The following is a 25,536-nucleotide window of genomic DNA, read 5'->3' as shown; positions in this document are numbered from 1 at the left end:
TGTGTGGAGCTGTCCCTGGAGCTGTAGCCCTTCACCACCATCTCTACCTCCTTCCATCTGAAGGATCCTGAAACCTCTGTCATGGAGAAGTACCACGTGTTGGAGATGATCGGAGAAGGCTCTTTTGGGAGGGTGTACAAGGGTCGAAGAAAATACAGTGCTCAGGTGGTGAACAAGGAGGGATATCTCTTGGGTGGGATTCTAGAGGGACCAGAATACGGACCTGTATTCCAAAGGCACTGACTCGGTCATTCCTCTTGTGGAGTGTGTGCTCTAATATTGGATTACTAGGTTCAGACCCAAATCCACCATTTCTAGCCTTAGAACTGTGGATAAGTTACTTAAACTCTCAATGTCTCAGTTTCCTCATCTGTAGAATGAAGATAAGAACAGTATCTGATTGATGGGTCTTGAGGATTAAATATGATTCATGCTGAATCACTACATTAGTATAGTGTCTGGCACCTAGTAAACAATAAATTTTATTTTTATTATTGTTATTGTCTATCATACCACGCAGGAAGAGATAAACCACCTTAACTTTATTCTTCCTTCTTCATTTTCTTCTTCCTTCTCTTTCCCCTAAATCTTTTAAATTTTTACCCAGAGTTCTTTACCCAGATCAGAACACCTCTCCCAGATTCCACCAAAGGGATCTGTCTGGCAGAGGCTGTTTTCTCCTAGGGCAAGAGGTGGGGGGAGTCTGGATAAGGCCAGGGTACTGTAAGGAAGAGGAGTAGGAGACTAGCAGGTAATGAGAATTTGCCCAAACAATCTGAAGCCTGAGTTCTGGAGCTCTGAGGTGAATGTTTCAATAGCATGGTTAGGCCTTGACTCTTCTTCTTACCACTGACAGGTGGTGGCCCTGAAGTTCATTCCAAAACTGGGACGTTCAGAGAAGGAGCTGAGGAATCTGCAACGAGAGATTGAAATCATGCGGGGTCTGCGGCATCCCAACATTGTGCATATGCTTGACAGCTTTGAAACTGACAAAGAGGTGCACTTCAGTTTTGGGTCACCTCTCCCCAGGAAGAAGGGTCCCCCAAATTTCCCAGCCTCAGAATGCATAAATCTGGAGCCATCAGTACCATTGCCTTCTCCCTGCAGGTGGTGGTGGTGACAGACTATGCTGAGGGAGAGCTCTTTCAGATCTTGGAAGATGATGGAAAACTTCCAGAAGACCAGGTATGTTTCCTGGCTCAAACTTGTCCCCTACCCTGACCTCTTTTCAGATTAAGGACTGGTAGCAAAAGCTGAGGGCACTGAGATTCTCCATTTTGAAAACTCCTGAGGAAACTGTAAGAGTCTAGGTGTATATAGAGACAGTGTGGCATGTCAGTAAAGTAGGTGAACACTGGAGCCAAAATCTCTGAGTACAAAGTTGTCTCTGCCACTTTCTAGCTGGATCCTTTTGGGCGAGTTACCTTAACTTCTTAGCACTCAGTTTCCTCATTTAAAAATGGATGTCATCGGGGCGCCTGGGTGGCTCAGTCGGTTAAGCGTCCGACTTCAGCTCAGGTCACGATCCCGCGGTCCGTGAGTTCAAGCCCCTCGTCGGGCTCTGGGCTGATGGCTCAGAGCCTGGAGCCTGCTTCCCATTCTGTGTCTCCCTCTCTCTCTGCCCCTCCCCCATTCATGCTCTGTCTGTCTCTGTCTCAAAAATAAATAAACGTTAAAAAAAATTTAAAAAATAAAAAAAATAAATAAAAAATAAAATAAAAATGGATGTCATTTTAATGTCTGTCTCATGAGACTATTGTGAAGATTAATGAATTCATGTAAAGCATTTAAATCTTTAAAAAAAAATTTTTTTATTTTTGAGAGAGATTGAAAGCTCGAGCATGGGAGAGGAAGAGAGAGAAGGAGAGAGAGAGAATCCCAAGTAGGCTGTGCACTATCAGCATGGACCCTGATGTGGGGCTCAAACCCATGAACTGTGAGATCATGCCCTGAGCCAAAGTTGGATGCTTAACTGACTGAAACATCCAGGCACCCCTCATATAAAGCATTTAAAAGAGTGCCTGATGCACAGTATTCAACATTCCTGTTATTAATGCTTTTGCTGTCACCAGATAGCACGTGTGGTGGTACCAGAGAGGGCAGGAAGGGAATAAGAGTTGTTGTTAAGGCAGGATTCACCACCCAGACCTGCTGGTTGGCAGTGGGATTTGGTGGAACACATTCTCCAGCCACACTCATTCTAGGGATTTCTCTGTACTCTAACAAGTAGCCCCCCTCCCCAGGACTTCCTGTTGTAGCAATCCATTTCTTTCTAAGCATTGTCGTTTGTAAGTCATCATCGTACTTATTTTGTCTGTCTTGTTTGTTGTCTGATTACTTGTCTTGAGAAAAAAGACTTTGTCTTGTTTAATAACAGCTAACGTAGAGGCACCTGGGTGGCTCAGTCAGTTGAGCATCCGACTTCGGCTCAGGTCATGATCTCCCGGTCTGTGAGTTCGAGCCCTGCGTCAGGATCTGTGCTGATGGCTCAGAGCCTGGAGTCTGTTTCTGATTCTGTGTCTCCCCCTCTCTCTGCCCCTCCACCACTTGTGCTCCGTCTGTCTCTCTCAAAAACTAAATAAACAAAAAAAAAATTTTTTTTTTTTTTTAGTAACAGCTAATGTATATTGAAGGCTTACTAAATGCCAGGCACCATTCTGAGCATGGCATGCTTTGACTTGTTTAATCCTCACAATAATCCTATAAAGGAGGTGGTATTATTATCATGAGCTTACAGATGATGCATATGAGAGGCACGAGATAATTTGCCCATCCCAGGTCACAGCTAGTGAGACTCGATACATTTTCCTTGAATGAGTGAATGAACAAATGAAAGAATGAGTGAATGGGAGTCAAGAGCTAAGGAAGATGTGGGAAGCTCTGGAAGAAAGAGCAAGAAGAGAAGATCTCATCAGTAATTTAGGGAAATGTCTTTGGGCTCGTCAGTAGGCTCCTTCCTCTGGCCTCTCCTTTCCTTCCCCTGCCTGTTTGACCCCTAGGTTCAGGCCATTGCTGCCCAGTTGGTGTCCGCTCTGTACTATCTGCATTCCCACCGCATTCTCCACCGTGACATGAAACCTCAGAACATCCTCCTTGCCAAGGGTGGTGGCATCAAGCTCTGTGACTTTGGGTGAGGACCCTGACCTTCTGTCTCAGCTTCCAGTTCTGCAAGGAGTCTTCGACCATATGCTTAACTTACCTGGACCTCATTTTAGAACCCGAGCTAAAAGACTGGGGGTTCCTGTTGGGTCTTTGGAAGGTGTTCTCTGTTTGAGTTTGGAATATCTCACGCCATGATAGGCCTTGTTTTTATTGAATATGTTTTTTCTCTTCCCAACTCTGTTCCCTCATCTCCTGCAGATTTGCCCGGGCAATGAGCACCAACACGATGGTGCTGACATCCATCAAAGGCACACCACTTTATATGTCTCCAGAGCTGGTGGAAGAGCGACCGTACGACCACACTGCAGACCTCTGGTCTGTGGGCTGCATACTGTATGAGCTGGCTGTGGGCACCCCTCCCTTCTACACTACCAGCATCTTTCAGTTGGTCAGCCTCATTCTCAAGGACCCTGTGCGCTGGCCAACCACCATCAGTCCTTGCTTCAAGGTAATGAACGTCGAAAGGGAGATTACTTTTGCATTAGAAACCTGTCTTCCTCTGCCCTGGTTCCCTTTTCCAAAATCTGGGGCAAGACTCTGCAGTTACTGAACTAATGTGGGAGCTGGGCCAAGCTGCGTTGCTTTTCTGCTGCAGGGGCTTATTTTCTGGGAGGCTGTTCTAAACTCTGCAGAATTTGGGAATACCAGCCAGCCCCTCCTTGGGGCGGGCTATTCATATACATAGTGGGATATTCATATGTATGCGTGTGTGTATATATGTGTATATATATTCATATGTATGTATGTGTGTATATATGTGTGTGTTTTTTTAAGTCTATTTATTTGTTTTAAGAGAAAGCACGTACGCGCTGTGGGGAGGGACAGAGAGAGAGGGGAGAGAGAGAATCCCAAGCAGGCTCTGCTCTAGTGCAGAGCCCAATGTGGGGCTTGAACTCACGAACCTGTGAGATCATGACCTGAGCTGAAATCAAGAGTTAGATGCTTACCCCACCGAGCCACCCAGGTGCCCCCGGGGCAGGCTATTCTTTATCACAATGGTAAGGTAGTTTCAAGCCACCAGAGACAGAAACTGTCCTTTTACACATCCTCTCTTCCACTTACTTTCTATCAGATGCAAAGTCCTCATGATATCTAGATTTGCCCACAGACTTCTTAGTCTTCTTCCTGAAAGAAGGAATCTTCAGAAATCCAAATGGCCAGAGCTAGTGGGGCTAGATCAGCGAAGAGGGGCAGATGATAGAAGTGGTATCTGTTGATTGCAGCTAAGTCTCAGGAGGTGAGGGAGGGAGGGAGAATAAAGAGTTGACCCTTTTTATTTCTTATCTAGGGCAAAATTTGGGCCCTCAATGGAATTTAAGTGCAACCTTTTCCCAGAGTGCAGTCTCATTATAACTTTCCCTTGGCCTGTCTAAGATGAAAAGGGACAAGTTTCTCCCTAACCTATTTAGTTGGGGAGGCTCAAATAATTATCAAAAAGAATCTAAGCAAAAGAAATTTAAGTGGGTGATCTACATAGGATATTCATTCTCCCTTAGAGCAGACAGGCAGGCATCTTCAGCAAGAGCCACAATATACTAATCACCTTGTTTTAGAACAGTGGTCATAATCGACCAGTACCTTCTATCCTTATTTTAGGCCCAACTGGGGATTTTCCCAAGGATACACCATAACAGATACACCCTTTTCAGAGGCAGTCTCCCTTCCCTTCTGCCATCTCAAGACTTGCTGAAAGATTTCTGTTTTTCTGTGCTCCCAAACACATCTTTACACAATGACTTGTGTGTGAGTGTGCTTTTAACCACCAATGCTTCTGGTCCTACCCAGCTGCAAACAAACCCGCAATCAAAGGGAGGGCAAAGTGAGCAATTTGGACTCTTTTGAATGTTTGCTTTCTGAAGATGGTTGTGAAGGTGACAGTAAGTCTCTGGACAGGAATTGGGGCTCTGCAGGAGGTGAGGCAGAGAAGTCTGTCCCTGAAGCCAGCTAAATGAGGCCTAAGGATAGGATTAGAGAGGGCGTGATCAAGACCAGCTAGTTTGCTGATAGAACGGACTCAGGAGTCTTGGTTTCCTAGTTCTGCTGGTGAGTTAGAGGGAGTCTGTAGGAAAGCGATGACCCATGGGGTATTTTTTCTCTCCACAGAACTTCCTGCAGGGACTGCTCACCAAGGACCCTAGGCAGCGTCTGTCCTGGCCAGATCTCTTACATCACCCCTTTATAGCTGGTCGTGTCACCAGTGAGTCATTGGGGTTCCCAGGGCTTTTACACTTCCCTGCTGCTCTTTCCAATCTACCCCCTTCCCCCACTGTCTGGATGTAACATGTCTGCTTTACCCTACCAGCTGGAACTTTCTTCCTAACCTTTTGCCTAACCTTTGGCACTTCTCTTGCAACCCCACTCCCTCTTTGTCACATTGTCAAAATGGCCTCCTTCCACAGAAGCCTGAGGACACTGAAGTTGTCTCTGGCCAAGTGGAGATGGTGGTGCAGCCCCAGTGTGATCACATATTCTCCCTCTTCTTCCCTACAGTAATAACTGAACCAGCAGGCCCAGATTTGGGTACCCCATTCACCAGTCGCCTACCCCCAGAACTTCAGGTCCTAAAGGACCAACAGGCACACCAGCTGGCCCCCAAGGGCAATCGTTCTCGAATCTTGCGACAAGCCTGTAAACGCATGGCTGAGGAGGCCAAGCAGAAGGTATGTGGACAGAAGGGAATATGTGACATGACCAGCCTAGTGACGGAGAGAATTGGAGAAGGAAGGTTGAGAAAGGGCCATGAATAGGTTTCATTCTGCCCTCTGAGTAGGTACCATTCATACCTATGAATGATTTTGTTTTGTTTTTAAATTTATTCATTTTGAGAAAGGGCATGCGCAGGGGAGGGGCAGAGAGAAAGAGAGAGAGAGAGAGAGAGAGAGAGAGAGAGAGAGAGAGAATCCCAAGCCGGCTCCACACTGTCCGCTCAGAGCCTGATGCAGGGCTCGAACTCAGGAACCACAAGATCATGACCTGAGCCAAAACCAAGAGTCAGATGCTTAACCCACTGAGCCACCCAGGCAGCCCACCCCACAACCAAATAGTTTTGATTCAGTGTGTCTCCTGCCCATTTCCCACAGAAACACCAGAACACAGGACCTGCCCTTGAGCAAGAGGACAGGACCAGCAAGATGGCTTCTGGCACAGCCCCTCTGCCTAGACTAAGAGCCACTCCTCAGGAACCAGGCCTCTTGGCTGGGATCTTGGCCTCAGAAATGAAGAACAGCTGGGCTGAGTGGGGGGCTGGAGAGGCCCCCCCTGTACCTCGGTGAGGAGGGACTAGCCAGGGGTTTATAGATGGAGGTCCCTTGAAGATCTTTGGTTTTAGTCGAAACAAATACAAAATGGTGTCTATCACTAGCCACCACCTAAGTATGGACAGGGCCCTCGGAATCCAGGTCCTGTGTTCTTGAATTCCGATTCTGGATACTTTCCTGATTCATCAGTGGAAATGGGAATTTTCCTTTCTTTATGCCTCAGTTGTACATTAACTGAGAAGGAAAGAATTGTCTCCATGTAAAAGGGAAGATATTTGAGTTGAGAACGACAGGTGAAAACTGCCAAGGTAGGCTTGAGGGTAAGGTTCAAAGTGGAAGGGCAGTCAAGGATATGTGTAGTGGTCAACATCCTGTCCTGCCATATCCTAGAAGAAAGCTCTTTTCTATCCAGTCCTATATGGCTCGTTTTTCATTCGTATCTTGGGCCTAGAGAGAGGAATATGTAGATGAACCCTAAGCCTCACAGGTCTGGAACTCTTCCTGTTCCCTGTTCCTCTGGCAGGGAAAACCAGATCAGCCAGGATTCTGAACCAGCTCTCCTAGAGCTGAGGCCAGAGGTGGTGAGCCAGCGGAGCATTGATGCAGTGGACCTAGAAAATGAGGTGAGCTGTGGGGGCCCCTCTTGGCCTTGACCTTGCCATCAGATGTTGGGTCTGGGTACATGTTTTTCTAGAACAGTGATTCCCAACCATCCAAGAACAAGCTCCCCTGGTGTTGAAAATTGCTTTCTTACTATTAATTTGTAGATTTTTAATTGCACAGTATAAACATGCAATTATCAAAAATTGGAACACATGGGTAGAAATGAAAGTCCTTCTTGCGTCTTACCCCAGTTCCAGAGGTGTCTGGCATTATTAGTTTAGTCTTTCTTTTTCCAAATGTTTGCACTTCTACATGTATGTATACACATACATAGAAATCTGTAGTTTGACTATTTTAATGTTATTGAGTTCACACTACATGTACTGTTTTGCATCATGCCTCTCTTACCAGATGATCCATTTTGGAGATCTTTCTACATCTGAACATATAATTCTACCTTAATCTTTTCTGGCTTTTTTTTGGGGGGGGGTAGTTAACTTTTTATTTTGAAATAGTTTCAAGCTTCAAGAATAATTGTGAGGATACCACAAAGAATTCCTGTATGCCCTTCATCCAGATTCACCAACTCTTCAAATTCTGCCACAGTGGCTTTATGACTTTCTCTCTGTATATGTCTGCTTATATAAGGGTGTATCCTCTTTCTTGAGTCATTTTAGGGTAAGATACAATCATGTCCCTTTACCCCTAAGCACTTTAGTGCACATTCGTTAAGAACAAGATCCTTGACCTACACTACTACAGTACAATTACAGAAGCCAGAAATTTAACATTGATACAATTCTGCTACTTGATCTATAATCCATATTCAAAGTTTGCCAATTGGTCCAGTACTATTCCTTATAGCAAAAAAAAATTTTTCCTGGTCCATGATCCAATCCAGGGTTATGCATTGCTTTCATTGTTATATCTCATTAGTTTCCTTTAATCTGGAATAGTTCCTAGTCTTTCTTTGTCTTTCATGACTCACAGTTTTGGGGTACACAGGCCAGTTATTTTGGAGAATGTTCCTCAAATTGATACTTTCTCATGATTAAATTCATTTATGTAGTTTTGGTCAGAATACTACATTAGTGATGTGTCCTCAGTACTATAATCTTTTTTTTCTATTTTTTTTTTGTTTTTTTGTTTTTTTATTTTATATTTGAGAGAGAGAGACAGACAGAGCATGAGGAGGGGAGAGGCAGAGAGACAGAGACAGAATCCGAAGCAGGCTCCAGGCTCTAAGCTGTCAGCACAGAGCCTGACATGGGGCTTGAACCCACGAACCATGAGATCATGACCCAAGCTGAAGTCGGACGCTCGGACACTTAACCGACTGAGCCACCCAGGCGCCCGAGTACTATAATCTATTTAATAACTTCATCATATTTCTTAATATGGATGTGCCATGATTTATTATTCCCTTACTGATTGCCTTTATGACATTGCCAATTTTTTAAAATTATAAATGGACATATTGTAGGTACCTCTTTATGAACACATGCTAGTGTTCTCCAAGAGACTTTTCAAGACCCCTCACATACTGCCAAACTATACCTTTTTAAACCGGTGGTTGAAGCAAATACATCTGTGTTGAAGGATTCCCTGGTTCTTGCATTTACTCCATGATTCTTCAGGTTGAGGGCTACTACCCTTGAACCTTACACACTTCTGACCTTGTTCGTTCCCCTATGCCTCAGGAGCCCGACAGCGATGATGAGTGGCAGCACCTGCTAGAGACCGCTGACCCTGTGCCTGTCCAGCTGAAGGCCCCCCTCACTCTGTTGTGCAATCCTGACTTCTGCCAGCGCATCCAGGGTCAGCTGCGCGAGGCAGGAGGGCAGGTAACGGGCAGAAGGATACTGTGGATGAGATTAGACTATTTTAATCACAGATGAGGTATTAAAAAACATAAGGAGAAAAAGAAAGCTTGTCCCTTTCCAATTCTCTTGCAATCATCCATCTATTTAATTCAATATTTGCTAACCTCCTTTAGTGACATAGAAAGAACAGGCCTTAGATTTCTCTTTCTTTCTTTTTTTTTTAACGTTTATTTTTGAGAGAGAGAGAGTGCAAGTGGGGGAGGGGCAGAGAAAGGGAGATATAGAACTCGAAGCAGGCTCTAGGCTCTGAGCTATCAACATAGAGCCTGATGTGGGGCTCGAACTCACGAACCGTGAGGTCATGACCTGAGCCGAAGTCAGATGCTTAACCAGCTGAGCCACCCGGGTGCCCCATTGGGTTCTCTTTCGGAAGGGAAGAGCATTCACCGAGAGCAGGGGTCGGCAGACTGATGGTAAACGTTTTAGGCATTGAAGAGCAAGAGGCAAAAATGGAGGGTATTATTTAGTACTTCCATAGTGAGAGAAAGCGCTTTTCCATGAAATCTTTCTTGATTAAATTAAAAATCCTAATTAAATCAGAAATTTTAAAAAAATTTAAGTAAGTTAAAAATAAGTATACAATATTTTCTAATATAGGTATACTAATGAGAAGAATGAGATTCTTTTTTAAGGAATAATATTTTGCTTAATTGGTATTCATAGTGTTCTCTCTTACAAAGCCTTTCCTTTTTTTTAATTTTAATTTTAACTTTTTTTTAATATGAAATTTATTGTCAAATTGGTTTCCATACAACACCCAGTGCTCATCCCAACAGGTGCCCTCCTCAGTGCCCATCACCCGCTTTCCCTTCCCTCCCACCCCCCAACAACCCTCAGTTTGTTCTCAGTTTTTTAAGAGTCTCTTATGTTTTGGCTCCCTCCCTCTCTAACCTTTTTTTTTTCCTTCCCCTCCCCCATGGTCTTCTGTTAAGTTTCTCAGGATCCACATAGGAGTGAAAACATATGGTATCTGTCTTTCTCTGTATGACTTATTTCACTTAGCGTAACACTCTCCAGTTCCATCCATGTTGCTACAAAAGGCCATATTTCATTCTTTCTCATTGCCACGTAGTATTCCATTATGTATATAAACCACAATTTCTTTATCCATTCATCAGTTGATGGACATTTAGGCTTTTTCCATAATTTAAGCCTTTCGTTTTCTGAAACACCATGATCTTCCTTCCTGGGAACTGGCCAGAATATGTTGCCTGCATTTCTTTCCTTCTATTTTCTTTAAAGTTTTTTTTAATGTTTTTTTTTTAATTTATTTTTAAGACAGAGCATGAGTGGGGGAGGGGCAGAGATAGAGGGAGACACAGAATCTGAAGCAGGTTCCAGGCTCTGAGCCATCAGCACAGAGCCCGACATGGGGCTCGAACTCACAAACTGTGAGATCATGACTTGAGCTGAAGTCGGACCCTCAACTGACTGAGCCACCCAGGCGCCATTTGTTTTTTTTTTTTAATGATTTTTAGGAAATTTACCAAGTTGTGAAACCATCACTATAATCTAGTTTTAGAACATTTTTATCTCCCCGGTAAGATCCCTCATACCCATTTACAAGTCATTATCATTCCCAAAGCCCTGGTCCCAGGCAACCCCTAATCTATTTTCTGTCTCATAGATTTGCCTGTTCCAGGTAGTTCACATAAATGTAATCATACAGTACACAGTTTGGTTTTTTCTTTGTTGTTTTTTTCATGTTTATTTCTGAGAGAGAGAGAGAGAGAGAGAGAGAGAGAGAGAGCGAGAGCACATGCACGCACCAGCAGGGGAAGGGCAGGGAGAGGGAGACAGAGAATCCAAAGTGGGCTCCACACTGACTGCAGAGAGCCCAATGTGGGGCTCAAACTCACGGAACCACAAGATCACAACCTGAGCCAAAGTTGCACACTCAACTGACTGAGCCACTCAGGCACCCCAATACCCAATTTTTACATCTGGTTCCTTTCACTTAGCGGAACATTTTTGAGGTTCCTTCTTCTTGTGACATATCAATACTTCATTCCTTTTTATTGCTCGTTCTCATTAGAATTCTGTCATATGGCTACATCACATTTCGTTTCTTCATTCATCAGTCCAGTTGATGGACATTTGAATTGTCTCCACTTTTTGGCTTTTATGAATAATAATGCAATGAACATTCATATGGAAGTATTTTTGTGGATAAATGTTTTCATTTTTCTTCTGTGGATACCTAGGATTGCTGGGTTGGATGGTAATTTATATTCAACATTTTAAGAAACTACTAAACTATTTTCCAAAGTGGCTGCATCATTTAACATTCCCGCCAGCAATGTATGAGGGGCCCCATTTCTCCACATTCTTGCCAGCTTGTATTATTGTCTTTTTATCACTGCCACTCTAGGGAGTGTGAAATAATGGCTTATTGTCATTTTAATGTGCACTTTGCTAATGACTAATGTGGAGTGTCTTTTCATGTGCTTATTAGCCATTTGTGTATCTTCTTTGGTGAAATAGCTCTTCGGTCCTTTGCTCATTTTTAAATTGGGTTCTGTCTTCTTGAGTTATAAGAATTCTTTGTATATTCTGGATAAGAGACCCTTATCAGATATGTGATTTGCAAATATTTTTTCCCAGTCTATGATTTGTCTTTTTATTTTCATAAGAGTGTCTTTTGAAGCACAAAGGTTTTGAATTTTGATGACATTCAATTACCATTTTTTCTTTTTGTGTATTATGCTTTTGGTGTTACATGGAAGACCTCTTTTCCAAACCCAGAGTCAGAAAGATTTCCTCCTATGTTTTTTCTAAAAGTTTTTTTTTTAATGTTTATTTATTTATTTTGAAAGAGAGAGAGAGAGAGAAAGCACTAGTAGGGGGAGGGGCAGAGAGATGGAGAGAGAGAGAATCCCAAGCAGCCTCTGCGCTGTGCTGTCAGCACGGAGCCAGATACGGGGCTCCATCCCACGAACTGTGAGATCATGACCTGAGTCAAAATTGAGAGTCGGACACTCAACCGGCTGAGCCACCCAGGCGCCCCCATCTGAACTACTCTTTAGCTGTGTGATTATTGACTCCTTACTTAACCTATCTAGAACCTTTAGTGTAAAATGGTTAATTGCATTTCCTGCACAGGGTTATTGTAAAGAGTAAATGAGCAAATAAGTGAAAAGATTTAGAAACACTGAATGGCATATGATAAAGCACTTGATGTAAACATTACTCTCTTTTGAAGAGTATCCTTTTATTTTTTAGAAATTTTTAATTTATTTTTGAGGTGGGGGGACAGAGAGACGAGAGAGAGAGAGAATCCCAAGTAAGCTCTGCACTGTCAGCACAGAACCCGACACGGGGCTCAATCTCACGAAACTGAGATCATGCATGCCCTGAGCCGAAATCAAGAATCGGGTGCTTAACTGACTGAGCCACCCAGGCGCCCCTAAAGAGTAACCTTTTAAAGAATAGCCATTTCAAAGTATCATACTGACCCTACTTTGCAGGCTATATGAAAATAAGTGGCAGGCTAGATTTGGCCTGTAGGTCATACATAGTTAGTCAAGTCCTGATCTAGAGTTGGATGATATTGCTTTATCTGTCTGGAGTTGAATGACACTGTTTTGCGTCCATTGTGTTTAATCTTTGGAAGTGCGTGTGGGCACATACATATGTTTTTTAAAGTTACAGGCTGGAGAAGGGAGGGAGGAGATAGGAATGGCACTGGGCCTGACGGAGATTCTGAGGGAGGTCCCCTGTCCCTTGGTCACCACTGTTGTAAGTCAAGTGACCTGACCATCTATATCTATATTCTTCTTCCTTGTTACTGCTTCCCTTTTTCTCTATTCTCCTTCTTTGGGTTTTAGAGTCCCAAAGAAAGGAATGAGAACATTGGTCTGCTTTGCCAACTCCTTGGGGACAATTAGTATTTGTGACTCCTTTTCCCTCTGATAAGATCGATTACTCTCTCTTTCCCTCGTGTCGCCCAGATCCTGAAAGGCATGCTGGAGGGTGCTTCCCACATCCTTCCTGCACTCCGGGTCTTGAGCAGTCTTCTGTCCAGCTGCAGCGACTCTGTTCTCTTGTACTCCTTCTGTCGTGAGGCAGGGCTCCCCGGGCTGCTGCTCAGCCTGCTCAGACACAGCCAGGACAGCAACAGTATCCAGCAGGTAAGCAGTAGGCCAGTAGCCTTGAAAGACTTCCAGGACTTTCTGCTCCTTGGATTTCTCTTCTTCAAAGTGCCATCTCTATTCGGCCCACTGCCTTTTCTTTTCTTTCCTCCTCTCCGGTTAGTAGACCACGAGTTGCATACTCCACTGCCTTCTGATGCCAGGCAGATCCCGTCAGTCAGGGAGGTAGACTCTGTGTGACTGTATGAGAGTAGTGGGGAAGACGACAGACTGGAGATCTTGTGCCCAATCTGAATGGGACATGCCCTCAGCTTCAGCTCACTGTTGCCACATGAGAACACGGGCCCCGTGTTGCCAGATCTTCCAGTTTTCTAAGAGAAGCTAGAAATCCAGATTTTTATGCTCAATTTCCCAATATTTAGAGCACTGTGGTTTGGAATATTAAATCCTAGGTTTTAATTGACCTGCTTTTATAGAACAGAGTACTGAAATTCCGGGATTAATCAACTTATACACCAGCATTAGCTTGTAAATGGCCACAGGGACAATAAATGGAGGAGGTAGGATAAACAGAGGAGGTAGGCATGAGGCTCAGGGTGTCTGAGGCCAGATCTGTGCTACCCCACGCTGCATTCTGCTGTGGCTGAGCTGAGAGGACAGAACACTGAAATGTTTAACGGGAAGCTGCATCCTGCTGGTGAGTGTTAACCTTGAATGTTTCTAAGGAATTTAGAAAGGAATTTGAGTTATTTGAAAAATAGAGCCTCCTGAACTCCTAAATGCTATTCTGGCCAAGCAAGATACAGGCTGTTTACAGCCCCCTGGCTGCCCCTTTGTTACCTCTAGATTTCCTCTTTCTGTCCAGAAGCCTCCCTGTTTGGTCAGCCTGATTGGATATCTGACACCTTTTTCACTGCCTTTTCTCTTCGTCTACATTGCCCTTATTCTCCGTCCTCTTCCCTGGCAGCAATGTTGGTATGGGACCTTCTTACGGCACCTGATGGCTGTGATTCAGGCCTATTTTGCCTGCACCTTCAATCTGGAGAGGAGCCAGACAGGTGACAGGTGGGATGAGAGCCAGCTTTGCTCTGTTGGCCACTTTGGCTTCAATTTCTACCCCCAATTCTTCCTTCCTCTATTAGGAAGAGGCTAAGTGAGGAGAAAGCAACAGGTTAGGGATCCCCTGATGCTCTTAAGGACCGAGACCACTCTAAGTTCACCCCAAGACTTTGAGGTTCTAAGGGTCACCATACACTAAATGGAAGGGTCACAATTTAAATAACGTAGAGAAAATGGCAAAGAAAGGTCTTGGAGGGTATGTAAGACTCCGTGTGTGTTTAGTGGGGGGAGGGGAAGGAGCATTCTGATACATTCCTTTGCACAGATTCTCCTACCTGCAGAACTGACGTTTACCACACGTGGGCTTTTAGAGAGATGGGCTATTTTTTCCCAGCCTACAGGTGTTTCAGGAGGCCGCCAACCTCTTTTTGGACCTGTTGGGGAAACTGCTGGCCCAACCAGATGACTCTGAGCAGACTCTAAGGAGGGATAGCCTTATGGTAATCTGCTCCCTTGTCCAGATTTCTGTCTCTGATATCTTTCCATGTTTCTCCCTTTCCCTTTCTTATAACTATAGAGGGTTAGATCAAAGTAATAGAACAAACATTTATTGAATACCGACTGTGTGCCTTATGCCACTTGAGTACGAGAAGGTCCCCCTTGTCAAGGGACTAGTAGTCTAGTAGGAGAGATGAAAAATGATCAAGGACAACAGCATGAAAATCATCTTTGCTAGGATTCGAAGAATGCATAGAAGTTTGCCGGGTGGGTGAGGCAGAAAGTAGGGAGGACATTCTAAGCAGAAAGAGCAGCATTTACAAAGGCCCAGAGGCATTAAGGACTGTGGCCTGTTTCAGGGAACTACAAATAGAAGTATTTCTTCTTTTTTTTTTTAATTTTTTTAATGCTTTTTTAATTCATTTTTGAGAGACAGAGAGAGACAGAGCATGAGTGGGGGAGGGGCAGAGAGAGAGAGGGAGACACAGAATCTCAAGCAGGCTCCAAGCTCTGAGGTGTCAGCACAGAGCCCAATGAGGGGCTTGAACCCACGGACCGTGAGATCATGACCTGAGCCAAAGTCGGATGCTTAACTGACTGAGCCACCCAGGCACCCCTAGAAGTATTTCTTTTTGAAGAGACTTGCAGATGGACTAGTATTTCCCAAATGTATTTACCCTACGACTAGCAAGCTAGTGGGTTCTCGCCCCTGGACTCTGGAAATGAGGGACAGGAGAATAGAAGATTGAATGAGAAGATAGCGGAGTTCTGACTGATCTCCAAGGAGACACTTAGGGAGGAACATGAGCAAGGAAATAAACAGTTGCCTAGCCATTGTTCAGACTGGCAATTGGGAACACAGATCTGGGCTGCATTTCTGCCTCCAGTGAGCAGTCCATTCGAACTCTTCTAGTCTGAGAGCCTATTTTAACCTCCCTCATCCTTTCAAGTCAGGAAGCTTTCAACGTCTAACCTAAACTTTGGCCATCAGTGACTCACATTATTGGCCAGCATTTGTCATATGTCACCGTGCAGTGAGTGCATAGGAAGTTTGGAATAAATATCCCACCTCCTGAAATTCTGAATCAGTAAGACTGGGTTGGAAGGGACCCAGGAATCCCCGGGAATTCTCATACTCATGGACTACAGATAACACTTTGAGAAACATCATCTAGGAAGCAGCTGATCAGAGAATAGGATTGATAACCTAAAATTGCCATCCTTGAAATGTGAAGGCAATTAATTATAATGCATTTTCTGTGTGAGGAATACTTAGAATGCCACAGCTGGTCCCCTTGGGTTTTCTCCTTTATTCTCAGGTTTTCTGGGTGGATTCTTGCTCCTTACCCTAAACCCAGTCAGTTTTCTGCTGCCCTAATGTTAATGCCACCCTTGTCTCCCTTAGTGCTTTACTGTTCTGTGTGAAGCCATGGATGGGAACAGCCGGACCATCTCCAAAGCCTTTTACTCCAGCCTGCTGACTACCCAGCGGGCTGTGCTGGATGGGCTCCTTCATGGCCTGACAGTACCCCAGCTCCCTTTCCACATACCCCCAGGTAACCAGAGTAGGGAGTGGAGGTTCTCTTGCCTTCTGAGTAACTCCGGCTGTGCCCTCCCGACTGCCATTGCCTCGAAGAGTGCCTGGCATTTAGTGAGGGTTCAGCAACTAACTGTGCACTGAAAGAATGAATGGGGATCCGAGACAAACAATCAGACCCCACCCTGCGTTCTTTGCTTTTCTCCATAGGAGCCCCCCAAGTGAGCCAGCCACTACGGGAGCACAGTGAGGACCTGCCTGGAGCCATGTCTTCTGCACTGGCAGCCATATGCACTGCTCCTGTGGGGCTGCCCAGCTGCTGGGAAGCCAAGGAGCAGGTCTGAGCTGCAGTTTCTGATTTCCTCTCATCCATGTTGCTGGAGATGAGGCTGGCCTCAGCTTCTCAGAAAGGCAGAAAAACAAGCATTTTTGCTTCCCCTGACTCTGTACTTCCAGAAACAGATGCTTCCACCTGGGTCTGGTAATCTGGCCACTTGTTGAACACGATGTTGCCAGAACCCTTGGCCCAGAACCCTTGGCCCAGAAATCCCAGAACCCTTGGCCAGCTGGCTAGAGAGCTCATTGACAAACTGCCCATGTGGTAGGGTAGCTGACCCGAAGCTACCTGTGATGCTGCCTCAAGGGCTCAGGATTTAGATTTCCTGCTCCCTTTTGGCCAGCAACACTTTCCTCTATACCTGTCTCTACTAGGGCTAAACTAGGCCATGACTTTTGGTTCTTCTTTGGCCATGAAGACTGGGAATAGAATGGGATCTGAGGTTCCTGGTGAACCTGAGGAAGAGTGGCTAGCAAGGGGTTGAGAACCCTGAGTAGTTGGAGACATGAGAGGAACAGGATTGGAATATGGGAATGGGGTTGAGGCTTCAAGTATGTCCCTACAGATCTCTCAGCATTTGGCGAATCAGCTCACCGAGGACAACAACCAACTGAGACCGTCCCTTATCTCTGGCTTGCGGCATCCCATCCTGTGCCTACACATTCTCAAGGTACTGCCTGTCGAGAACTCTTGGGACTTCAGATTTCTTTTTAACCCCCAAGACCAAGAGAGAAAGACACTGAGAGAGACAAGAGACCCCAGAGGGTCCCTTTCTTTTCAGTCTGTTCGACCTGAGATGGCCCCACTGTTAGCCAGTCCTCACTAGAATAGAGCAGTAGCCCTATCTCACCGTCTTATAGCAAGAAGAGGCAGAAGTTGGCCTGAACTTCTCGAATTGCCCCGGTGTGGACACTAGATCTGCGGAGAGGCTAGCCTGCTTCTCAGCTGAGCCTTCTGATCCAGGAACCCAGGGGCTGCTCGGCTTCACTGACAGACTGCTTCCCACTCCTTTAGGTTCTCTACTCATGCTGCCATGTCAGTGAGCGCCTGTGCCATCTGCTAGGGCAAGAGCCCCTGGCCTTGGAGTCACTGTTGATGCTGGTCCAGGGCAAGGTAGGCCAGGAACACAGGCAGGTATATCGTGGTGGCCCTACTGTCTCAATCAGAAGTTGCTCTGATATCTTTGGTTTCCTTTGTAGGTAAAGGTAGTAGATTGGGAAGAGTCTACTGAGGTGGCACTCTACCTCCTCTCCCTTCTTGTCCTTCGGCTGCAAGATCTGCCGTCTGGGTAAGCCTGAAGTAGGGTCTGTCCACTGGAATCTTCCCTCCCGATAGCTCACCCTGATGTAGAATATGGGGAATGGCACCTTACAGCCTATCCTCAGAAGGGATGGGGATAGAAGGGATGGGGATGTTCCCTACACAGAACAGAACAGACCTAGATTCCTACCAACTTTGTGCCTCGGGGCAAGGTCATGCAGCCGTGTGGAGAGTGCCATCCAGTGGGGAGGGAGGCCACTCCCTAGCCTCCTTTCATTTGGTGCATCCTTTGATGAATCTTCTTTTTCCAGAATGGAGAAGCTAGGCAATGAGATTGCTACTCTCTTTACCCATTCACACGTTGTCTCTCTCGTGGTGAGTTTTCAGTTTTCCCCTCCTTCCCCTTTTCACCCTGCAACCCAGGCCTGCGGGGTGCACGGGCATCACTCTCATAAGAGGTGGTTATGAGGCATTCTTCTGGGCCAGAGACATAAATCTTCTCTGCCTGTCGTGACTACTGGGCAGATTCAGACATTCCTTCTCTTCCTCTAATTCCCCAGAGTGCAGCAGCCTGCCTGTTGGGTCAACTTGGTCAGCAAGGGGTGACCTTTGACCTCCAGCCTGTGGAGTGGATTGCTGCAGCCTCACACGCCCTGTCTGCCCCTGCAGAGGTGAGGTATACCGGAGAGGGCACAGACAACATTTTCACTGAGTCAGACCCAGGACTCCACTTGGGGGCAAGACTGAAGCGCCAGCTTGTCTGGGGCAAACTAAGCAGTCATTCATTTCCTCCCTGTCTGCCCCCAGATGACAGCTTCTCTGAGCCCAGACTGGGCTGGCACTTCCAAAGAGGGACAGAGGGAGAGGGACCCGAGTTACCTACTGGAGGATGAGATCTTCCTGCCTACTTTAGTCTCCTCCCGCAGAAGCTCCTTCTCCTGTTGTTAGGGTCATTTCAAAAGCTTAATCTCTTCCCCTCTGACTATAGTTTGGCTTCCCTGTCCCCCCTCCTTCTCCTTAACTGAAATGGAAAAGGTGGCTGGCATCCCGAGAACTCTTGAGGAATCCAGTCCATTGTGTAGCCTCCTTTCTGCTTTCTCCTTTTCCAGGCCTTCCCCCCGCCCCCCCCCCCCCGCCTCTCCTTTTTAGGTACTTTGGAACCCCTATTTCTTTCATTTTGTAATAAGGATAGACTTTGTATTCAAATGATCATCATCCTTATAGATGCAGAATTCTTTATAATTTGGAAAGCACCTCACATCTTATCTTACAACACACTTGAAAGAGAGACGCATGAAATGTAATGAGACTCACCTGATTTTTCGAGATAAAGTTGAACTTCAGAGAGGTGGTACCAGTAGTGATGACACTCACATTCATCGAGGAGCCCCAGTCAGAAATCTGGGAGTCATCATAGACTGTGTTCTCTGCTCCATTATTCCCCCATCTAGATGGTTCCCCCAGGTCCCATGTGTTCCACCTTCCTGTTGTCTCAGATCTTTTTTTACCTGGCACCATCACTGCCCTGCCTTAGTTTGTGTGCACACCATCTATCTTGCACTGTGGTGCTTGCCCGCTGAAGGATCTCTATTCTAGGCTCTCTCCTCTCCAGTCTATTCTCTTCACTGCCACCAGGGTGAGCTTTCTTAAAAGTCTAGTCATTTGTTCAAGTATTTAGCACAGAAGTATCTATTGAGTACCGAACACTATTCTGGGTTCTGAGACTACAGCAGTGAATAACAGAGACGAAAATCTTGCCCACGTGGAGCTTGTGGAGCTCAGTGGCTTCCGATTGCTTCTGGGATAAAGTCCAGACTCCTTTACCTTCTCCTCAAAGCTCATCTGTTACCTCTGGGCTCTATAATCCTGCTATACCGGGCCACTTCCAAAATTCACTATCATTTTTCATGACCTGCCTTTATTTATGCTACAAGGAATGCTGTCCCTTCCTGCCACCTCCTTCTCTTGACTGCTTTTTGAACTTTTAATTCATCAGTGTCCTACCTCCAGAAGGCAGAGTTAGGCACTCTCAACTGTGTCTCCACCCCCACCCCAACCCCAGCCTCTTGTGTGGCAAGTGTCTTCCGACCCTACCAGATGATGTGTCTTTAGAGCAGAGGTAGTCATTGAATGAATAGTCAGGAACCAGGACTTGTGTAAGTCCAGGAGAGCTTTCCCCACTACACCAGGCAGAGGACAAGCTCTTTCTGCCTGACCAGGAGTTGCAGGCGTGGGTTTGTGAGGCCCCTTCATCTCTCTTGGGGATCTGCATTCTTCCTGCCTCTCTCTGTCAGGTCCGGCTGACTCCACCAGGTGGCTGTGGATTCTATGACGGCCTCCTCATCCTGCTGCTGCAGCTTCTCACCCAGGTACAGGTGCATCCTAGGTTGGATGGGAAGGCAGGAGAGACAAGCTAGGCATTTTGATGAACCGCTAGACGATAGGAATGAAGAAGCAACCCACACTTGCCTCTTCTGTCAAATATGGTGGCCGTGATTACCTTCAAAAGGGCCCCCCCTGCCCTCATCGTGGACCCTTTCTGGGGAATCCCAGCTGCATCCCAGGATTCAGTGGGGAGGAGAGCTGTAATTCCCTGGTTTCTAGCAGACACTTGCGTGGGTTAAGATGTGATAAGAAAGGCAACTAAGACAACAGGGAAATCCGACGTTGTTGGGAAAACAGAGGAATTATTTCTGGGACTCCCTTTCCTTAGAGGTCAGGGATAAGAGTGAAAAAAAAGAAAAGAAAAGAAAAAGGCATTTGATACCTGACTTTGACTTCCCTACCCACCCTCCTTCAATTTCATCTCCAGCCAGGGAAGGGTAGCCTGATAAGGGACGTGGCTAGCTCAGAAATGTGGACCATTCTATGGCACCGCTTCTCCATGGCTCTAAGGCTCCCCGAGGAGATGTCTCCACAGGAATCACAGCCATCACAAAGCCCAGAGCCAGACTGGACGCTGATCTCACCCCAAGGTATCTTTCCATAAGCATGGCCTCCTTTGATCCTTTTCAAGAGGAGGCAGCCTAGAACTGGGTTAGCCCACAGAGATTGCAGCCGCTGCCCCCTGGGGAGAGGATGGCACAGGCTGCGCTGGATGGGAAGGGGACTAAATAGGTGGGGGCCCTGGAGAAGCTGGAGCATCCGGGGCCCTTCCTGCACCACTGGGTCTCCATTCTCGGTGTTTCCAGGCATGGTAGCCCTGCTGAGCCTGGCCGTGGCCACCTTCACCCAGGAGCCCCAGTTATGCCTGAGCCACCTGTCTCAACGTGGAAGTATCCTCATGACCACCCTGAAGCACCTGCTTTCCCCCAGCTTCCTGCGTCAGTTGGGCCGGGCGTGAGTTCGAGCTAGACGAGGGAGACCAGACTGTCCAGACAGTCTGCAGTGTGGCGGTGGGGAGGGGTGGGCAGGAGAGCCGTAGCTGGCAGCTTGAGCTATGAGGCCAGAAATGAGGTTGGAGAAGGGGCGCTGGACTCAGGGATTTGAGAAGGGGGCAGAGAATAATAAAGGGTGGGTGAGTAAAACCGAGTAAATCCTTCCACTCTGCCCTCCTTAGGCCTCACGGGTCTGGGTTTCTGCCCGTCATGGTGCTCTCTGTCTGCCAGCTCCTCTGCTTCCCCTTCGCCCTGGATGTGGATGCCGACCTCCTTGGAGGTGTGTTAGCTGACTTCGTGGACTCAGAAGTCACAGCCCGCCTGCTGCAGGTATTTGGGAAAGCCACCAGGCGTGAAGGTGGAGGAGGAAGGTGACCGACCTCGTGTATTGTAATTCACTTCCCAACAGCTCCAGGGCTCCCCTGAGCCCCTGGAAGAGTGGAGCATCTGGCTTGATGTAAGCGTTGGAGTGGAGAAAGCATTCAGGCCTGAGCAGAAGCACTAGTTGGAGCTGGGGCTGGCGCCTCCCGTCTCCATCTGTCCCTCATCTGGATCTGTTGAAGCTCTGTGGGGAGGACATCCCAGTCTGGGCAGGGAGACTCAGCTCCTCAGCCAGGAGTCACTTCTGTGCAATCCTTGGCATTCAGCAGTGGGTTTTTGAAGGCAGAGAGCCTGAGTCCTTGCAGAGCAAGGAATGATCCTGCACCTGTTCCCTTGGGCTCCACAGTCTCACGTGGAGGGCTCGGGTCAGGTCTTCCAGCTCTCTGTGGTATTTCTCAGCATAGCTTGGCTTTTCTCTTGGCCAGAGCTTGGGCCCCTTCTAGCTACCTCGCTGCGGTGAATTCTTCCTCTCCCTGAACCACTTTGCCTGCTCCTCTATCCCTTCTCCCAGGTCTGCTGCCACCATCTTCCGTTGACGCAAGTTGAGTTGCCTGTCAGCCTCCTCACACACCTGGCCCTCACGGATTCCACCTCTCTCAACCAGTTTGTGAACACAGTGGCTGCCTCCCCTAGAACCATCATCTCCTTCCTCTCAGTTGCCCTCTTGGGTGACCAGCCGCTGCTGACCTCTGACATTCTCTCCTTGCTGGCCCACACAGCCCGAGTACTGTCCCCCAGCCACTTGTCCTTCATCCAGGAACTCCTGGCTGGCTCTGATGAATCCTATCGGCCCCTGCGCAGCCTCCTGGGCCACCCAGAGAATTCTGTGCGGGCCCGGACTTACGGGCTCCTGGGCCACCTGCTGCGATACAGCATGGCTGTGCGTGGGGCACTGCAGAGCCAGACTGGGCTGCTCAACCTTCTGCTGCTGGGGCTTAGAGACAAGGACCCTGCCGTGCGGCGCGGTGCCAGCTTTGCTGTGGGCAACGCAGCCTACCAAGCTGGTCCCCTGGGACCTGCCTTGGCAGCCGCGATACCCAGTGTGACCCAGCTACTTGGAGATCCTCAGGCTGGTATCCGGCGCAATGCCGCGTCAGCTCTGGGCAACTTGGGCCCTGAGGGGTTGGGGGAGGAGCTGTTACAGTGCCAAGTACCCCAACGGCTCCTAGAGATGGCCTGTGGAGACCCCCAGCTAAACGTGAAGGAGGCCGCCCTCATTGCCCTCCGGAGCCTCCGACAGGAGCCCTGCATCCATCAGGTACACCCCTGGGGACTTCCGGACCATGACGATGGGGTTGTATTTCACATTTTTCTGAGATAGCCTTTAAGGAATTGGGATGCTGGGAAACCCATGGGCGGTGTCTTGGAGATGGGTGTGCCATCTACCATCTCCCACCCCGGAAAAGGGAAGGAATGTGGGAGAGGGCTCCGATGAGTGGCAAATTCCCAGGATCTCCAAGCCCAGGGGTTCTCTCTTCTTGAGGCTATGTGGGAAGGAGGTGAGGCCAGATGAGGTGATGTTGAGGTCTAGAGGGATTTCATTCTGGGGGCTGGGAAGGGGCTATCTTTTTTCTTTTTTTTTTGCACTTACCACGTGAAAAGCGCCATGCTAAGCATTTTACCTTTATTACCTGGTTTAAGCTATTATATTCCTCATTTTGCAGGTGAGGAAACTGAGGCACTAAGGATTTAATAACGTGCCCAAGTTACAAAGCTAGTTTGGGGAACTGGACTTCTGAGCTCAAGGGTCTGAGTCCTGAGCCCATACCTTAACCACTGCTTTATTCTGCTTTTTCTGCTTGTGACATAAGTAGCCTAATGGGAATCACACATCTCCCTATGATAAGGCTAAACCTCCAAATTATAATAAAGCAGTGTGGGAACATTGGCTGGTTCATGCAGAACAGAAATTTTGACGGGATGGTGATGATGTAAATTATAGGATTTTCTGGCAATCCATATGGGGAAATAATATAAGAGACTCTTGGTGGTACTGAGGTTAAGACCCACTGGTCAAGATTCATGACTAGAAATCACACTTTTTGACCTACTGTCACTGCTGCACTTATGACCCCTTCCTGGGACAAATGCATGGATCCCTCGGTGCCTCAGTTTCATGGTGTGTAACCGAAGAGAATGGCAGTAGACCTCCGGTCTCGATGAGCCCTCTCTCCAAAGTTTCTCTTTCCCCGCAGAATCTATATTGATTCCCCAGGGGCCCATTGTCTTTTTCTTTCTTTACTAGAGTGGGAATTGCTGGGCCAAATGAGAGTCCTCTGCATGTCCTATTCTGTCATCTGCTCTCTGTCTCACAGGTGCTGGTGTCCCTGGGGGCCAGTGAGCGATTAGCCGTGCTCTCTCTGGGGAATCAGCTACTGCCGCATAGCAGCTCCAGGCCTGCCTCTGCCAAACACTGCAGGAAACTCATTCACCTCCTGAGGCCAACCCACAGCACGTGATCTCAGATTCCTACGGTCCATCCACCCACTTTCGTTATCCCTCTATTGCCAACCTTTTTGTACTATTCAAGCCACCAACTCAACCAAGAACTAAAAAGAGACTAAAAAAAGAGATAAGCTACAAGTCAAATGATTTAAGAACGAGAAACTAGAAGAGATTTATGTATAAAGCTCCCTCCTTTCCCCAGATTCAGGATGATTTCAATCAGTAAACTTCATTGCTGTTGGTGCCAGAGAAGATTCCTTCCTTTTCTACATGCAGGGGTCTTTCTCCAATAATGTGCCTTTAACCCCAGGAGCATACCTCCCAGACCTCAGGGAGGTACCTTCTACCTGAGAGGCCGCTTCCTTTCTAGAGCTTGTATAATCCTCCCAACAGGTTCTTGCTTTTGTGCACTGGCCGTAGGACAGTGATGAAGACTGAGCCCATCTCAGCTCTAGGCTATGGGGATAAATGCTGCTGTGGATGGTTTCCTGACCCATAGCCCACATTCCCATCCATGGGTTATGGTAGAGAGTCTTTTCTTTTTTCTTTTTCCTTTCCCCTCTCTCCCCTCCCCTTTCCTCTCCTTTCCTCTCCTTTCCTCTCCTTTCCTTTATTTCTTTAACTTTCTTCTTTCTTTCTTTCTTTCTTTCTTTCTTTCTTTCTTTCTTTCTTTCTTTTTCCTTTCTTTCTTTTCTTTCCTTCCTTCCTTCCTTCCTTCCTTCCTTCCTTCCTTCCTCCCATCCACCCATCTTTTCTATGTAAACTCCTGTAGTAAAAGGTATACCTCACCTTACTTGGAGATGCCAGGGTAAGAGCTTGGGTGGGGGGTCAGCTCCTCTCTTGGCTGCTGGTTGGTGCTGCAGCTCTTGTGTCCCGTTCACACAAGACCATGGTTTGGGACCTTATTTATGTATATCTGTTCCTGCCTTCCAGCTTCCTGCATCTCAGCTGAGCTACATGTGGTCACCTACTTCCAAGCCAAGACCAGTGGAGCTGAAATAGGGAGAGATAGGATTAAACAGAGCCGTACATTGGATTGCTTTGTGATCTCAGGCTTAGTGATGAGTTTTGATGTTTGATGGAATTTCAATGTATAGGGAAGCCCAATTGCTTGAGAAGGGCAGCTGTTTAGGACGTCGTGCATTTCACCAGAAAGAGATGTTTGGCAGACCCATTAGAGTTGAGATCCAGCTGGAAACATACTACAAAGTTTCAACCCTGACTCACTGGATGGCTTGCGACAAGCTTCCCAGAGCCTTCCTTGGTTTCTCTATCCATAAAGTGGGGGTATTACTTTTTGTCCTTCCTTAAATTCCAATTGTTTTTGAAATGAAAGATGAATAAAGTGCCTTAGTTTTATAAGGAATTTTATTTAGCATTCATCTTCATTGTCTGTGTTTATATTTTAGCAAAAATAACATTTTTTTCTAGAGACCACTGGAATTTCCTCCTGTCCAGATTATGGCAGTTCAGTTCAACATTGAGTTCTTTCTCTGTGCGAGGTACCCTTGTAGGCACTGGAGATACAGCAGTGCTTGTTTGTCGTAGAGTTTCCATTCTAGCTGCGGAGTCAATGAACTTACCAAAATAAGTGAATTCTGCACAGGATGTAGAGAGGTGATAAAGCTCTGGAGAACAATGAAGCG

General features: G+C 46.8%; 1 protein-coding gene across 1 annotated transcript; it reads left to right on the top strand.

Annotated features, from left to right (window-relative positions):
- Position 1: 1 nt before the first annotated feature.
- On the top strand, positions 2-24,476 carry STK36 (serine/threonine kinase 36). The gene is made up of 26 exons (XM_047085818.1): positions 2-165; positions 857-997; positions 1,108-1,185; positions 3,000-3,130; positions 3,361-3,610; positions 5,266-5,359; positions 5,653-5,822; positions 6,243-6,430; positions 6,943-7,042; positions 8,723-8,866; positions 12,856-13,035; positions 13,964-14,061; positions 14,450-14,555; positions 15,959-16,109; positions 16,301-16,428; positions 16,993-17,097; positions 17,442-17,540; positions 17,627-17,715; positions 17,999-18,062; positions 18,248-18,358; positions 19,982-20,062; positions 20,500-20,662; positions 20,879-21,026; positions 21,247-21,394; positions 21,957-22,703; positions 23,761-24,476. The coding sequence occupies exons 1-26, from the start codon at positions 82-84 to the stop codon at positions 23,902-23,904; spliced, it is 3,942 nt and encodes a 1,313-aa protein (XP_046941774.1). The 5' UTR covers positions 2-81; the 3' UTR covers positions 23,905-24,476.
- The last annotated feature ends 1,060 nt before the right edge of the window (positions 24,477-25,536 follow it).

This window comes from Lynx rufus, unplaced genomic scaffold, assembly GCF_022079265.1.
Source record: "Lynx rufus isolate CCGP_SWC_20201006 ecotype Redwood Valley unplaced genomic scaffold, mLynRuf1.p SCAF_2, whole genome shotgun sequence".
Classification (NCBI taxonomy): domain Eukaryota; kingdom Metazoa; phylum Chordata; class Mammalia; order Carnivora; family Felidae; genus Lynx; species Lynx rufus.
The sequence above is the reverse complement of the archived record's forward strand: the minus strand, read 5'-3'. Positions and strand labels throughout refer to the sequence as shown.

Coding starts and splice junctions, on each gene's coding strand:
- STK36 (XM_047085818.1), top strand. CDS start 82: ATGGAGAAGTACCACGTGTTGGAGATGATCGGAGAAGGCTCTTTTGGG. Junction 13,036..13,963: donor ACAGCAACAGTATCCAGCAG/GTAAGCAGTAGG, acceptor CTTCCCTGGCAG/CAATGTTGGTATGGGACCTT. Junction 17,098..17,441: donor TGTGCCTACACATTCTCAAG/GTACTGCCTGTC, acceptor CCACTCCTTTAG/GTTCTCTACTCATGCTGCCA.